The sequence below is a fragment of the Hippocampus bargibanti genome, linkage group LG07 (assembly GCF_051943395.1).
Source record: "Hippocampus bargibanti isolate YZ-2025 linkage group LG07, ASM5194339v1, whole genome shotgun sequence".
Lineage (NCBI taxonomy): Eukaryota > Metazoa > Chordata > Actinopteri > Syngnathiformes > Syngnathidae > Hippocampus > Hippocampus bargibanti.
The window spans coordinates 23,116,061-23,131,177 of record NC_142740.1 but is presented as its reverse complement, the minus strand read 5'-3'; the positions used below and the strand labels follow the sequence as shown (position 1 = coordinate 23,131,177).

General features: G+C 37.4%; 1 protein-coding gene across 2 annotated transcripts; it reads left to right on the top strand.

The window, feature by feature from the left end:
- Positions 1–4,664: 4,664 nt before the first annotated feature.
- On the top strand, positions 4,665–11,782 carry tbxa2r (thromboxane A2 receptor). 2 transcript variants are annotated; one of them, XM_089000885.1, is made up of 4 exons: positions 4,665–4,912; positions 7,606–8,472; positions 10,266–10,399; positions 11,437–11,573. In XM_089000885.1, the coding sequence occupies exons 2-4, from the start codon at positions 7,675–7,677 to the stop codon at positions 11,459–11,461; spliced, it is 957 nt and encodes a 318-aa protein (XP_088857011.1). In that variant the 5' UTR covers positions 4,665–4,912; positions 7,606–7,674; the 3' UTR covers positions 11,462–11,573. The 2 variants fall into 2 exon arrangements, with proteins under 2 accessions (XP_088857011.1, XP_088857010.1); XM_089000884.1 differs by lacking the exon at positions 10,266–10,399 and having other exon boundaries at positions 11,437–11,782.
- The last annotated feature ends 3,335 nt before the right edge of the window (positions 11,783–15,117 follow it).

Here is a 15,117-nt window from a genome sequence, read left to right as displayed (position 1 = left end):
TAAACATGTCCATTTGGACACAATTAGATCACATTCCGGCAGAGTTTGTGTTTGGAGCATGAGTACTAGATGCTGCAAAATTGAGTTTCAGCTGAAAAAAAACAAAAGGTTGTGAGTGCCATGATGAGCAGAGGAAAGGAACTCTGGCACCAACCTCTTGATTTCTCTGAGCATATATCATCCATACACCACCAAGCAATTAAATCTGAAATTGAATAAATGCAAGCTGGAAGAAATAAAAGCTTTGCATCCACTACAAGTCGCCCTCTAATGAAGAGTGCTCTCTGCTTGTGGCTTTTAGAAAATATGGAAGGCAAAATCATTTGATGAAGACCATTACTGTGTGGGCATTGAAATGTGTTGGACAGATGATGATTGGGCTTGTTCATCATTTATTCATCAATTTATCTGAACAGTAATCGTGCTGAGTGCACGTAAAAGTGTGAATGTGACTGTTTGTAATCCACCACTACACACCTTCACGACGCCTCAGTTCTGGTGACCAGACATGATTAGATGTGCCAAAAATTAATCGGAAGCTCAGTGGGGGATCGAGCCTTTTCTGTTGCTGTTCCCACTCTCTAGAATGACCTGCCACTGACCATTCGGCAAACCACCTCGCTGCCCATCTTAAAAGCCGCCTCAAAACTCACTTGTACTCTTTGGCATTCGACGAGGCATAATTCCAATTTGATCTTTGTTTCACTCCCTGGAGCTTTCTACTATCTTTGTCACTGCTTTATTCCCTCTATATAATGGCTGTCCATGTTAAGCGCTTTGTTACAGCCTCAGCTGTTGTTAAAGCACTATATAAATTAATATATATTGTATTGTATTGTATTGTATAATTCTATATTCACCCAAAAATATTAGGCCTACCCACGTTGAAGTACAGCGCAGTAGACGACCAACTGAAACTACAATGCAGACATATCTACCATCTACTGAGGAATGGTGATTACAACTTGAAAATCTTGTCATGCAATTCCAGATTGATACCTGTGCATTAGCATTTCACTGTTTTTTTTCTTAATTTTTTTCAATTAAAAGAAACATACCAGTAGATATTATTCTGGATGTTTTACCCCATTGCCCAGTCACCCATTTTTTATTTGAAAACATAAATTGAATGTGTATTATATATGTTTCAAATGATATTGATGTTTGTAACAAATATTAAATAAACAATAACAATTATATAACACAATAACAAAAACGTTTTTGTGTATGGGAAAATAATCAAGGGGTCACCAGTGATCAAGGGCCACAAGTTGCCCATCCCGGGGCTAAATCCTAAATTAAATAAAACAAGAAAAGAAATGTGACTGCAGCGTATCCATGGAGACTTTTGTCACAGACTGAGTTCACTTTGAGTTTAGTTTTCACAGTTTTGGGTGATGTCTGTTTATTTTTGCAGAATGTTAACAGCTCATTAGACTATGAACAAAACAGCAGTGCTTGGGGCTGCTGTTGATTGATGGACACATGGGAGCTAAATGAAAGGAATGTGAGATGAAACTGAAGTGTTTCTTTTTCACAATTTGATCGTATCATCATATATGGAGTTATTTTTGCATGCATGTTGCTCCTTGTTATACAGCCCCCGGCCGACCTGTATAGGAGGAAAGACTGTATTTCTGATTTACAGTTGAAAATAAAATGGAAGTATCTTTCAAGATGTGTGGTCCGGCACAAATAAATGATGTAAAAATAAGATGAAGACAAATATTAAAATTGGCATAATATTGCATTTAATGTGTACTACAGTGTTAGTTATAAAAGGGCAGTTTTCAATAATGGGCAAGCTACCCTTTCATACCAACAGGGGACAGTGCATAGTCAGACAAATTAAGACCTGCACTTCAGAGACATGAATAGGTTTGAAGTCCAAGTAAATAAATAAATACGCAAATAAATAAAGAGTACATTAATCATTCAACCTTTTGGCAACTCTTTCAAGTGTTAAAAAGAAAATGTGATGCAGATGCAAAATGTTCACTCACCAAAAATACTAAATTGAAAGATGCCACAACCATTCAGAATATTACTATTTGTATTATACGTATATAGGGATGTTGTGCATGGAATACATCGTCAGGTAACATATCATGAATATGTATCTGTGAGAACAATACTGTAAACATCTCACTTCATTTGTTGCTCCCCTGAAATATTTGAAACAACTCCCATCTTCATCTGGGCCTTTTAAATCTTTGAATAAAAAATTAGATTGCTTAATGATCTGTGCATTATCATACTTCACACACAGACACACACACACAGACATATACAGACGCAGACTCACACTCGACACACACTCGACACACACACACACACACAACATTTCTGCTACAGATGCATGTAAAAGCTTTAGCCCTCAGTGAAATGAGAGCGGGAGGAAATAATGTGTGTTTTGTGTGGCAGTTAAAAGCCGGCCTGATTGCATGTAATGCAGTGGAAATCACTCAATCCTTTTAAGGTGTTCACTCAACGAGAGGCAGCCAAAATGTATATCCGGATGTGGTTAGTGGACAGATGCAAACAATTCCTATGATTGGCGCCCAGGACAATTTCAGACAAGGTCAAAACATTGATGCTGGGAACAGTGTAACTCGTGCAAATTAAAATCGAATGTTAATGGGAGTTCCAGCTTTGAGTTGTAAAAGTAGACGAAATATTCCAATTATATCAACAAAGAGAAGAAAAGAAGTGATAAATTGATCTGAAATTTCATTATGTTTTTAAATTCCAAAAGCAGCCAAGACAATATTTCCTGGTTTTCCCGCTAAAATTGAATGGCTAAAATTGAATGGCCAAAATTGAATAGCCAAAATTGAATGGCCAAAATTGATGAAATCATTTTAAACTTCATTTGATTAAACATGTTTAATTCAATCTTAATTACACTGTCTAAATATCCCATGACTGCCGAAGTGTAGGGAATAGCAGAGGAAAATAATTATTTACAATAGCATTATTTAATATTGTGATTTACATAATTGCTTGTCAATGTTTTCAAGTAATGATTTACAGATTGTGTTGTGTTGTGGGATTGTGTGGATGAGACCTTGTTTTTTTGAAGGACACTGAAATTACAGAATGTCAAATACTGCCGTATTATCCAGTGCATAAGGCATAACCCTAATGAATTGATGTATTTTCAAACTTTTTTCCATATATAATGAATGAAAATAGTTTTGAAATATAATATACCGACATATTGCATTTTTCCAAATGAAAGACACACCATATTATAAGGCGCTACAGTAGAGGCTGGGGTTACGCACTACTTCTGCAGGGGGAAATGGAGCTGGTGGCTGCTTACAGTAAATGCAATACCCGTTGTTGCTCAATATTACTTCACATGTAGGGCGCACCGGTGTACTGTAAAGGCGCAGGATCATCTTTTGAAGAAAATCAAGGTTTATCAGTGTGCCTAATACACCGGAAAATACATCCTTCACACACACGTGCACACACGCACATGCACACATATACACACACACGCACACACACACACACACACACACACGCACGCACACGCACGCACGCACACGCACACACACACACACACACACACACACACACACACACACACACACACAGAGTAAATATACTTGGAGTGGGCCAAGGTCTGTCAAAGGCGGTGGTCATCAACCTCTTTGACAGTGAGAGCTATTCTATGTGTACGGTTGTAGTGAAGGATTCCAAAATGATACACCTGAAGTAACATATCTGTCCAAATTACCATTAAAAATAATAATTTATAATACTTAATTCTTATAATTTTACTCAGATTATTTTAAAGTTGACTCATAACACTGGGGGTACTGCTCCACACCTGCACTATCTACCTTAAATAATTACATGATAAGACTTAAACAATGTAAACATTGATCATGTTTTCTATCATTTCCCTTAACTCATTGACTGCCATTTCCGAATTTATTTGGGAATTGTCAATATGACGTAGAGCGCCATTCCCAAATTTGTTGTTTCAGATTTTGGTTATTCTTGCTGGAGTGCTGATAACACGCTGGTCATACCTCTGGCAATGTTTTTCCCTTCCACAAGGGGGCAGCATTTCGATATTAGCGCTTTGTTCCAGCTTCAGCTGTTGTCAAAGCGCTCTATAAACTAATACAACATTGCATTATATTTTGGACAGCCACCCTCGTTTCAAGCTCATACAACTTCAGACCCACATAATTTAGGAATGAACTCTTTTTTTCTCATGAAAGAAGAACGTCTAAGGTTTCTTACACTGAATTGAATGTTTATGTCGTCCTAAAACTCAAATACTGTGGGTCCTGGAATTTGAGTGAAAATGACAAAAACCTTGGCACTGGAGTGGACACATTTTTGCACATTGTCTGGCAGTGAATGAGTTTATACATTGGATAATATATTAAATATGTTTGTGTTTTATTTCATGGACAAGCTGTTTTTATTGCTTATATGATCATAGTGTAATCCTTTTATGGGAAAAACAGTAAGAGGATGACGAATGCTCACCAGTAAAAATGAATTCCTTATACCCCTATGGAACATTATAAATGTCTCATTTATCCTTTGAACATTTTCTGTGTAGCTAAATCTTCCCTCAAATAGTCTGTTCCCAAAGCCCTTCCCCTTTTGCAAGGAACAAAAGGAAGCATGACTCAAGGGGGAGATCATTATCTGAGCTGTTGGGAGCTGAGCAGCCGCAGCGGAAAGGATATGTTGAAGGGTTGCAGTTAACTTTTTTTGTACATTTCTGTTTTATTATGATTATGATTACTATTGTGATTATTTTTAACTTTCCTTTAACAAGGTGCACACAATGAAAGTTGTTCCCTGTCTCCCGTTGCTACTGCGTTATATTAATGGTCTGGATGGAGAACTCAAAGTCAACTTCTCAGCCCCTCTAATGGTAAGAGAACAACTCATTGGTTGACCACCTCACAAAATATACAAAACACACAGCAGTTGTAGTTTACAGACCAGCATTGGTGTTGTTACCTGGAAATGTCATAATTTTGTTTTTGGTTACATCTGAGTGTGGAAGTTAGGCCGAAGCAAAAATGGCCCAATATAGTGCGTTTATGAGTGTACCAATAGTAGTAATTAAACGGAATTTCCAAATTGGTAGCTCTTGGTTTATAAACCTCAGCAAAAAGTGGTAAATATATGTCTCTATCAAGTCGCCTCAATACAATACAGTACTTATAATATTGCTGAAGTGACTGAAATAAGAATAGCAGAATGTAACTGTCCTATAAATGAAAGAGATCTAAGGCACACCCAGAAATCATCATTTTACTCTACAGAAACTCTTTTTATGAGAAAAAAATATTTTGGAGAACAAATACGTGAGATCTCTGAAGAGATGCTTTCACTGATGAATTTGGTATTGGACCGACGTGTTATATGTATACACCTCAGAATCTTAATTGTTTACCAAGATATTTTCGTCATGTACGTATCTTAGTCTGCTTCTAATTTTTTTTCTTTACTTCAAGACAAATTATATGGAAATTACAGGAAAATATACTCTGATAGATTGAATCAATGAGAAGAAACCTGTATTGTGTTATTTCTTTCAAGATGGAAACGTCTTCACAAGCTCCATGCCTATAGTTCACCTTGTTCTAGGGTGAATTAAATGGTGTTGTAGCATAGTTAACTAAGTCTCCTACAAAGACTGAATGAACCGTGCTCAGAAAGCCGATTTATATACAGTAGTTTTTCAGTTGACTAGATACTGTATATGCGGTAGGAATTGATGTGCAATGGAACAGTCTATATTGGGTATTAAAAATATAAAAGAAATCATGTATCATCATGTATTCTATTCAAAAGTTAAATGCAACAGAGCGGCACTCTGTACATTTACTGTACAGGATAATAAATAAATAAATAAATAAATAAATAAATAAATAAATAAATAAATAAATAAATACATACATACATACATACATACATACATACATACATACATACATACATACATACATAAATAAATAAGCTCACTGGTTGTCTTGAAATTGTATTAACAGAAAGTTATATTTTCTTATATTTAAGTACAAATGTTAAAGTAACTCAAAATAATTGTAAACATATTTGGCGAAAATAGAACCTCAATACGGAACTTCTGTATTTTCATTTTAATGTCACACTTGGAAACCTAAAGGTTTTTTCGAGGTGCAAAAGGTTTGATACCCACGGTGGTGGTACATATCTAATTTTACTGAGAGTGAGCAGAGGCAAACTCTCTTCGTAGAGGCCCACTAATATTCAGACAATAAAAACACAGACTAGGAAATTGCAATCTTAAAATTAGTGCAATTGCATCATTTTTGCAGGCAACATACACATTTAGGTTCCTGTGGTTTTCAAGTAGACATATTGATTCTAAACTAATAGGCACTTTTATCTAATGGCATTTTTTCACTTGGTGCCAGGAGCAATCTGTCTCGTGTTTGAATTGTTAATTGCTTGTATAGACCACACAACTCTTTTGTTCAAGTTCAAATTCATCTCAGAAGTATTTTTTTGCGAACTATTTAATAATGTATCTGTATATGGATTACTTTTGAAAACCTGTGGAGGTAAGATTTAAATTAAAAAAAACAAAAAGTTTTTTTGTAAAAATAAATACAAAAATAAAACCAAAAAGGTGGAGGAATGTACTTGTGTGCTGATTTTTCAGTTAATTATTTTAATACCCTTGGCATGAGTTGACCAACCCACCTGTGAATCTGCCCAGCACTGTAGCTGCAATAAATGTGTCTTCAATGTATTCATACAAAACCTCATTCCAATGAAGTTGGAACATTGTGTTCAACATAAATCAAAACATAATTGCAATGATTGAATTTTTTAAATTGTTTTTACCAAATAATCATGAATTTCGAATTTTATGGTTACAACACATTCGAAATATTTTTGACCAGCTGTGCACCCGCAGGATGTGGTTTTGCATTATCTTGCTGAAAAAAATCAATTGTCTATAAGAAAAAAAATATTATTCAAACGTTTTGGTATCAATGGTGATTCCACAGATGTGTAAGTCATCACTTCCATTGGCACTAACAGAGGCCCATACCAGCACATATGTTGGCTTTCGAACTATGCGTCTATAACAGTCCGGGCCATTTTTTCCCCTCTTTGAAGACACAATGTCCACAATTTCCAAAATCAATGTGGAATGTGAACTCTTCAGACCAATGATTTTCAACCACTGTGCCGCGGTACACTAGTGCTAGAGAGCGTCAGGTGTGCCATGAGAAACTATCTACTGCCCCTTTTCAAAATGTAAAATTTTACAAACATGTATTAATCATTTTCTCCCAATATTATGTAATTGTCCAGTGTCTGTGCTGAAAAGACTGGGAGGGTAATTTAATATTCGTATGCATGCAAAAAATACTGTGCAACAAACCAATGACTTAAAATAACCATGTGAGTTAAATGGGGTTTATGTGTGTGATTGATCAGTTGAACAATTCTAGCCATTCATCCACCCATCCATCCATTTTCTTATCTGCTTATCCTCACAAGGGCCAAATGGAACTATAATATGGATATATGAAATGGATGACGAATTTTTTTTTTTTTTTTCAGGTTGAAGAGCCAAACTCTATAGAGTGATATTATTCTTCAAAATCCAACCCACCACCTCATCTGGAAACCATGAACACTTCTGCCCAACCACTCTCCAACAACACCCCAATCTGCTACACCATTAATAATCCTCCGTTCAAGTTTGTGCCCACCATCGCCTCAGCATACTTCTCCTCCATCTTCAGTGTGCTGGGTATCTCCTCCAATCTCATCGCCTTTGTGGTTCTTATCAAGTCATTCCAGAGGACTCACAGCAGCTCACGTTCTTCCTTCCTCATTTTCCTGGGCGGCCTGGTAGTCACTGACTTTATGGGTTTGCTGGTTACAGGCAGCATTGTGGTGTCCTTTCACATAATACACTTCAACTGGCGTTATTTAGACCCACACTGTCATTTCTGCAACTTCATGGGAATGTCGATGGTCTTCTACGGACTGTGTCCGTTGCTGCTTGGCGCCGCGATGGCGTTGGAGCGCTTCATTGGCATCACCCGTCCATTTACACGCAGCACCACCGTGCCCAAGAGACGAACAGTCTTCCTGTTGTTGCTGGTGTGGTTCATTGCTGGCTGCATAGCGTTGTTGCCTCTGGCAGGAGTCGGGAGCTACCACATGCAGATGCCTGGCTCCTGGTGTTTTTTCAACATTAGTTCAGAGGGAAGTGACCTGACCTTTTCTCTGCTCTTCTCCATGCTCGGCTTGACATGCATCGCAGTGTCCTTTGTGTTGAATACCATCAGTGTTGTGACACTGATCAAGGTATGTTGTGGACAGGATAAAATGCAACGTCCCCGTGATCAGGAATTGGAAATGATGGTGCAGTTGATCCTGATCATGGCCATTGCTTCCATTTGCTGGTGCCCGATGCTGGTAAGTCTATTTGTTCACATTAAATAGTATGTATCAAAATATTGCAGTCACGTTTTCACAGCTAATTATGGACGCAGAAGGCATACTCACGATAATTATCAAGTGAGAACTAAAACTGAAAAAAAAAACCTGAGGGATTCATGACAAGGTCAGAACCTGTCCTGCAATTTAGCATCACGAAAGCTTTGATGTTTGCCTATATAAGGAGAGGAGACTCCGATAAAAAAACAGTTAAGGAAACATCCATGATGTATTTCAAAAAGGGTTATCACTGTAGATCATCTCAAAACTGTGTAAAGAGTTGAATCCAAGTTGAAGCACTAGCATATCCGAAAGGCATCCAAAGCATCTGGCACCCTTTTCTGACATTTTTTAAAAATCTGGACTGCAATAATGAGGCATCATCTCATCCCAGGACATTTTACTGTGCTTCCTTTCTACATGCTTCATTGCTCCTCACAAATGCAACATCCTCGTGAGTTTAACTAAAAACTTGCAGATCATCCGCAGGATTTTAATGCTTCAGTTGTCAATTGCTGTCCAGCAGAGGCCAAAACAGCATCATCAAAAAGAAAACTTATGTAAAATGTATGTTCGGGTAATCTCCGTGGTGATAGCTAAAATCAGCCAAATGTGCAAGCTGAAAGCAAATGCTTGGAAAACATTTGCCAGAGGACCATAGAAGGCTACTTTCAGGATACATTTAGTGATGCATCACTGTCAGTTTTTGGCCTTTTTCTGTTGCAATAGCACCTCAAAATACACTGAGACTATAAAGTACAACGTAGGAGGTGATACACATGGCTATCCAAATTGCTGATACCATTTGTTTTCATTTGGTTAACACCGGGAAATAAAACATATTTGCTGCTATCTCGAATGTGATCCTCTCCCCTCATTATTTTAACTCTGTAATCCAATAATCCAATAAATAGTTTAAAGACTACATCTGGTCCCATACAATGACTAGAATTGAGAAAGGATTATCATTATTTCGGTGCTGCAGTATGTTTGCTGCACTGGCTTCCTATAAACAGACTTGATTAAAGAACTAAATCATATTTGGGCAACTCCCATCCTCAACGGGCGCTATCCTCCATGTTTTCGATGTTTCCCTCCTCCAACATAACTGATTCAAATGATCCGGTCATTACCAAGCTCGGAAGAACCCTGATAATGTCCCTGATGAATCAGGTTTGTTAGAGGAGGGAAACATTTAACACACGTAACATTGTGGGCCTCCAGGGCCAGAGTTTCCGACCCCTGCATGGAATATTCATGCAACATCCTACCTTAAAGATCTTGCCTTACCTTATCAACCTCAGTTGTCAGTTGTCATCAAAGTTAGAAATTGGTATTATGTTTATTTGACATTTTATTGTACGATATGTTCTCCATTTTAAGTGACAGTTAAGAACGATAGAAAGACTTCATATCTCCTTCTACCGAAACACATTCATCATTCGATATCCAAGCATCTTTTGCTAATAACTCATTTTTTACATTCGGACCACAGTAAAGAATATTTATGTCAAAACACGCCTTCGCATTTCATAATGTTTATGATATGATTTTTTTTCAATACTAAACAATGGTTTCACAAAACAATGTCATATTTTTTAAACTACTAGAGTTTACCAAGTCACATTCTGCACATAAAGATTTACATTTTCACATTGTGTGTATTTATGCTAATTTGCCCGCAGCAAACAATATGGGTGTGATGTTTACAGGCCAGTTAAATGGAATATTTATTGCCCGGTCTAACCCTGGTTGTGTGATACCTTGCACAGATTTATATTCTGGTGAACTCTTCGACTGTGGAAGCCGTAAAAGATGAAAGTGTTTTGTTATACATACGCTTGGCCACCTGCAATCAGATATTTGACCCGTGGATATACATCATGTGTCACGTTTCCCGAATAAGGCGAGTGAAATGTGAAAGGACACCATAATCGTCAGTGACCACTCTTAACTTCGGTCTGTGCGCTCCAACAAGCCAAACCACGTTGATTCATTTCCACATCTGTTCTCCTAAAACCCATTCTATCTGCATAATACTAGGTTAGCTTCTTTGTGATGCCACTGCTGTCTGTACTTGCTTTCTGGTTCTTGTCATTTATTCTTGGCATGTTACATCAAGCTGTCCTTTAACATCAGCGGGCATGTAAACTTTTGTAGGGAATTCAGATCATCTAACGGCGTATGAAAAGTTGCAGACTGTCCACAATTCAAAAAAGTAGTTATTTTATTTTAAACTTAACCAAGAAAGTCCAATTTTCCACAAACCAAGATCTTATTCCCAGATCTGACTTATTCATAGTTGGCTGACTTATCGAAGGCTAAATGCAGCTGACATGATTTGAGTTCCGACCACAGACCCCCAACCCACCCTCCAAAAAAATATAATCAAAACAAAATGCTCGAATCACAAATCAGGGCACAATATTGAATATTCGTTTTTTAAACATACAGAATATGGAGACCTTTTGGGTGTCCTGGAGGATAATTTGTTTATTTTCTTTTTAGTTTTGGAGTGGAGTGCATGTGAATGTGCATAAAATGTGTGCATGAAAAATTTATTGACACACAATATGATATGAACTGTTTTTTTTTAAATATATTGCCATTTCCTCTGACAAGGTATCTAAAGTACATACTGAAGAGTAAATTAGCTTCATGGTCACTCGGCATGGGTTGTCTACGTCAACTGACTGTTCAATGAAGCAAACTTTTAATTTCCCCCCAAAAAAAAGCTGCAGTCGAAAGGTTAATGTGACTTACTGTTCATTTAATGCAAATCCAATTAATTCCACTAATTTCATTCTTAGCTCTCATTTCCCATCACACTGATCTTGTTAATTATGTGTGATTAATGCAAGTCGGACTTCCTTTGTGAATTTCCACCTCATCGAAGGAATTTTAATTATGCTAATTTCATTTGTTTCCTTCCTCCTCTGCCAGGTCTTTATTGCACAAACTGTGCTGAGTGGACATCCTCTCCAGGTCATATATCTTTTGCTGTGGCTGCGCTTTGCCTCTTGGAACCAGATCCTAGACCCATGGGCGTATATCCTGTTTCGCAGGGCGGTATTACAGAGAGTCTACCCTCGCATGGACTGGTCCCAGTGGTCTCAATGGTCCACCTTAAACCAATCATTCAGGAGTACCATTAACAGACTTACTCATTCTTCTTCGCTTGGAAGGCACCTGAGCTCAGATGAAATTGGACAAAATGAAAAATTAAATGAAACACCCCATACGCTTTAGCATTCCTTCCTCCTCTTTGATGGTTGACTTGAGATTTAGAGACCAGTGTGTATATATATATATATATATATATATATATATATATATATACATTGCTTAAAATATTGTGGATTATAATCAGTAGGAAAATTGCAACCTGCAAGAAATCTACATTTAGTGAGAATGAGAAAAACACACTTTGCAATTTACAAATTAAAATACAAATTTGGGCTACTCTATATAATCTTGTTTTTGTCTCACAGTGTGTTTGCCGGTCATTCATATGAACTATTGGACTGTCAAATTAGATCATGATACATGCCTTCTAGCTCTATGTTGACTTTCTTCAATTCATGCTTCCGATCTTGAAGCCAGTTGAAGGTTATAAAGAATAATTGATTGACAGTATATAGTACTTAGAAGAGGACTAATAAGAGGCACACTATGTAAACATTAAATGTAACTTGAGAGGATATGAACAATATCGAGTTGGACTCCTCACTCCCTAAAAAGGCAACATATTATACCAGGGGTGTCAAACTCATTTGATATTGTGGGCCACGTATGGCCTCGGTAGATGCAACTGGGCCGGACCATTAAAATTATACCATACATGCTATAAATAACCACAATATCACATCTTTCATTAGTTTTGGTGTGACGAAGCACAAGAACATTAGGAAAATGATGACATTTAATGAGCATTCCTTTTACACAACATTTCGTTTCATGAACAAGTTACTTTTATAATTCACACATTTGCATTGCAACCGATCCCAATGATTCTACAATGGCACAAAGCTTTAACAATAATTTGTTATTTAAAAATATAATAATGCACTTTAAGATTAAATGATATTTATAAAGAAAGGAATTTTTAAACCATCGTTTTTGTTTCTGATATTGGGCATCCTTTGGCCTGTCCAAGTGCATCAATACCAGGTGTCATGTCCTAACTAGCTGACACTTTCAGAATGTCATTTAACGGCTTGTTCGTGAGCTTTGAATGCATTTTTGTTTTATTGATATTCATTACTGAGAAATGTGTCACAAAGGTAGGTTGTTTCAAACATGAACAAAATTTTAGCAGCCAGGGCTGTTAATTTGGGGTACCCTGGTAGTAGTTCGTGGTTGCCACTTGCCAGTTGCGTGTTGAAACCGCGGTTGAAAAAAAACATCGCTGTTTTCTTCTACGTTGATCGAAAAAGTAGTGGACAATCCTTGAATTGCACCTCATTAAAAATATGAATTCCATGTCGTTTGTGCATTTTTTCCGCTTTTAAAAATCCTGCGGGCCTGATTAAACCTCCTTGGGGCCAGTTCCGGCCCGCGGGGCCTATGTTTGACACCACTGTATTATACAGTTAATAGAATAAAGCTGTTCTAAACTCGTTACTTCTCTTTTGCACCTAAATGATATTGACCCTTTCTTTATCATATTTACAAGAATAACGAGTACAGTGATACCTCACTTTACAAACGTAAGGCTAAACGTTCGTCTGCCAAACATTTATTTCAATAAGCAATCATTAAAACTGAGAATAATCCCTTCCCAGGTCCCTATAAAAAAATAATTTTCTACTAAATAAGCCTTAAAACGACACAAAATATATGTTATTTTATGTATAATAAATGTGTTATTGGATTGTAATTAAAGAAATAAACTGTACTGTATAATAAAGTCATTTATTTACCTTTATGATGGTCGTTGATGTAGTTGCCTCTTCATATCTGAGTGAAGTTGCCGTGCTTTCTTGGCAATAATACCCTCACTTACACTGTCCCCTGCTAGCTGCTTTTCGTTAATCCAAATCAAGAGAGGTTTTTCAACCTCTTCTATTGCCTGAGGCCGTTGCTTAGACAACACAGTAACACCCTTAGCCACACGTAGCAAAGGTCGACTTAGCATACTGGTACTGGGACGCTAAGTCACACAAACGCACACCTCGTTCGTGTTTTTCGATGCTGTTCTTCTGCTTGACCGTAATTTTCTTTTGTGTCCTCTTCATCTTAACATTTGCCTGTGGTGTCTTTTTCGGTCTCATAATAACAAAAGTACTCCATTCGATAGCAAACCACGTCTGCACTCGAAAGGGGTGTGGAAAAGTAGTCCGCCAGACACCGTGGCGCTGTGATTTGGTTCGTCCGCTGCAAACTAGTTCATATGTCATAGTTACAGCATTCACAGCCACTTCAATAATAAGAAAGCAGTACTTTTTTTAAACATGAAAAGCAATACTCATTAGAAACATCCCAAAACAATCACTGATCCAAATTATGAGTGGAACGGCTGCCATTTGATGACCACGTCAAGTATGACTACATCTTGTTTATTTAGTGCCTTTCATATATTTGCTTCTGTGTTACTTCCGGGTAGAGTGAATGGCGCGAATGACTGCCGCTGCTCACCCGCACACACAAAAATCTCGTGACTGTAGTGTCATTGAGAGTTTTGTAAGGGGCTTAGAAATTACATTTATTATTATTATGATTGGATTGGATTGGATTGGATTTGCCTTTATTAGTCTCGCAGTGGAGAAATTTACATTATTTACAAAATTATGAAAGAAATGAAAGTAGAAAAGCAAAACACGGGAGCTGCTGGAAAGGCAGCCACTCTCGCGGCGCCGTCTTGAAGTCAAAAGAACAAAAAAAAACTAAATAACAAATAACATGACAACACAAAGACACCTAGAGACATTCATTCTTAAGCACTTTCTGTCCCCTCTTTGTTACATAAAGCAGTTCCAGATGAAAGAGGAGAGGAACAAAGCGTCTCTTCACCAGTGGATCAGGGACATCATGGTGGAATGTGCACGTCGACTGCAAGCTAAATGTTGAAAGCAAACACGCAGCTGTAGCATCCTTTGACGAAAAGAGATTGTCTCACATCTCCTGTCCCCCATAAATCAGCTTCAATTCCATCCCGCGACAGTTCCATATACGCATCGGCGCTCCTTCCTTCCATTATTATTATTATTATTATTATTATTATTATTATTATTATTATTTATTTCCCAAATTTGGGCATGAGTGAGCAAAATGGATCAGCCTGGTGGAGAAACTTGGTAACATCCTCTGACCACCACAATAATACAGTATATGTTTTCTTCTTCATTTAACATGTGGAATGAGCCATGCATTGTCAATTGCTCAAATGGAGATCATTCATCCAATGCTGTACGTGTTCAAAGTAAAGCATCATGATTCGACAAATATTGACGTGCTACAGTAAATCAGGAGGTGAACATGCAATGCTGCATGACAGAGCATGTCTTTCTGTGTTGGCGACAATTGAAGAAGCTGGTTTGTTGCACCCTGGTGTCGCTCAATTGAGAAGAAACAGCATTATAAATCATTGTTACAAAAAAGATTTTGTTGTTGTTGTTGGTTTTT

Bases quoted from the DNA above. Each gene is read 5' to 3' on its own strand.
- tbxa2r (XM_089000884.1), top strand. From the start codon at position 7,675: ATGAACACTTCTGCCCAACCACTCTCCAACAACACCCCAATCTGCTAC. The intron at 8,473-11,436 runs GTAAGTCTATTT...CTCCTCTGCCAG, and splicing joins TTTGCTGGTGCCCGATGCTG to GTCTTTATTGCACAAACTGT.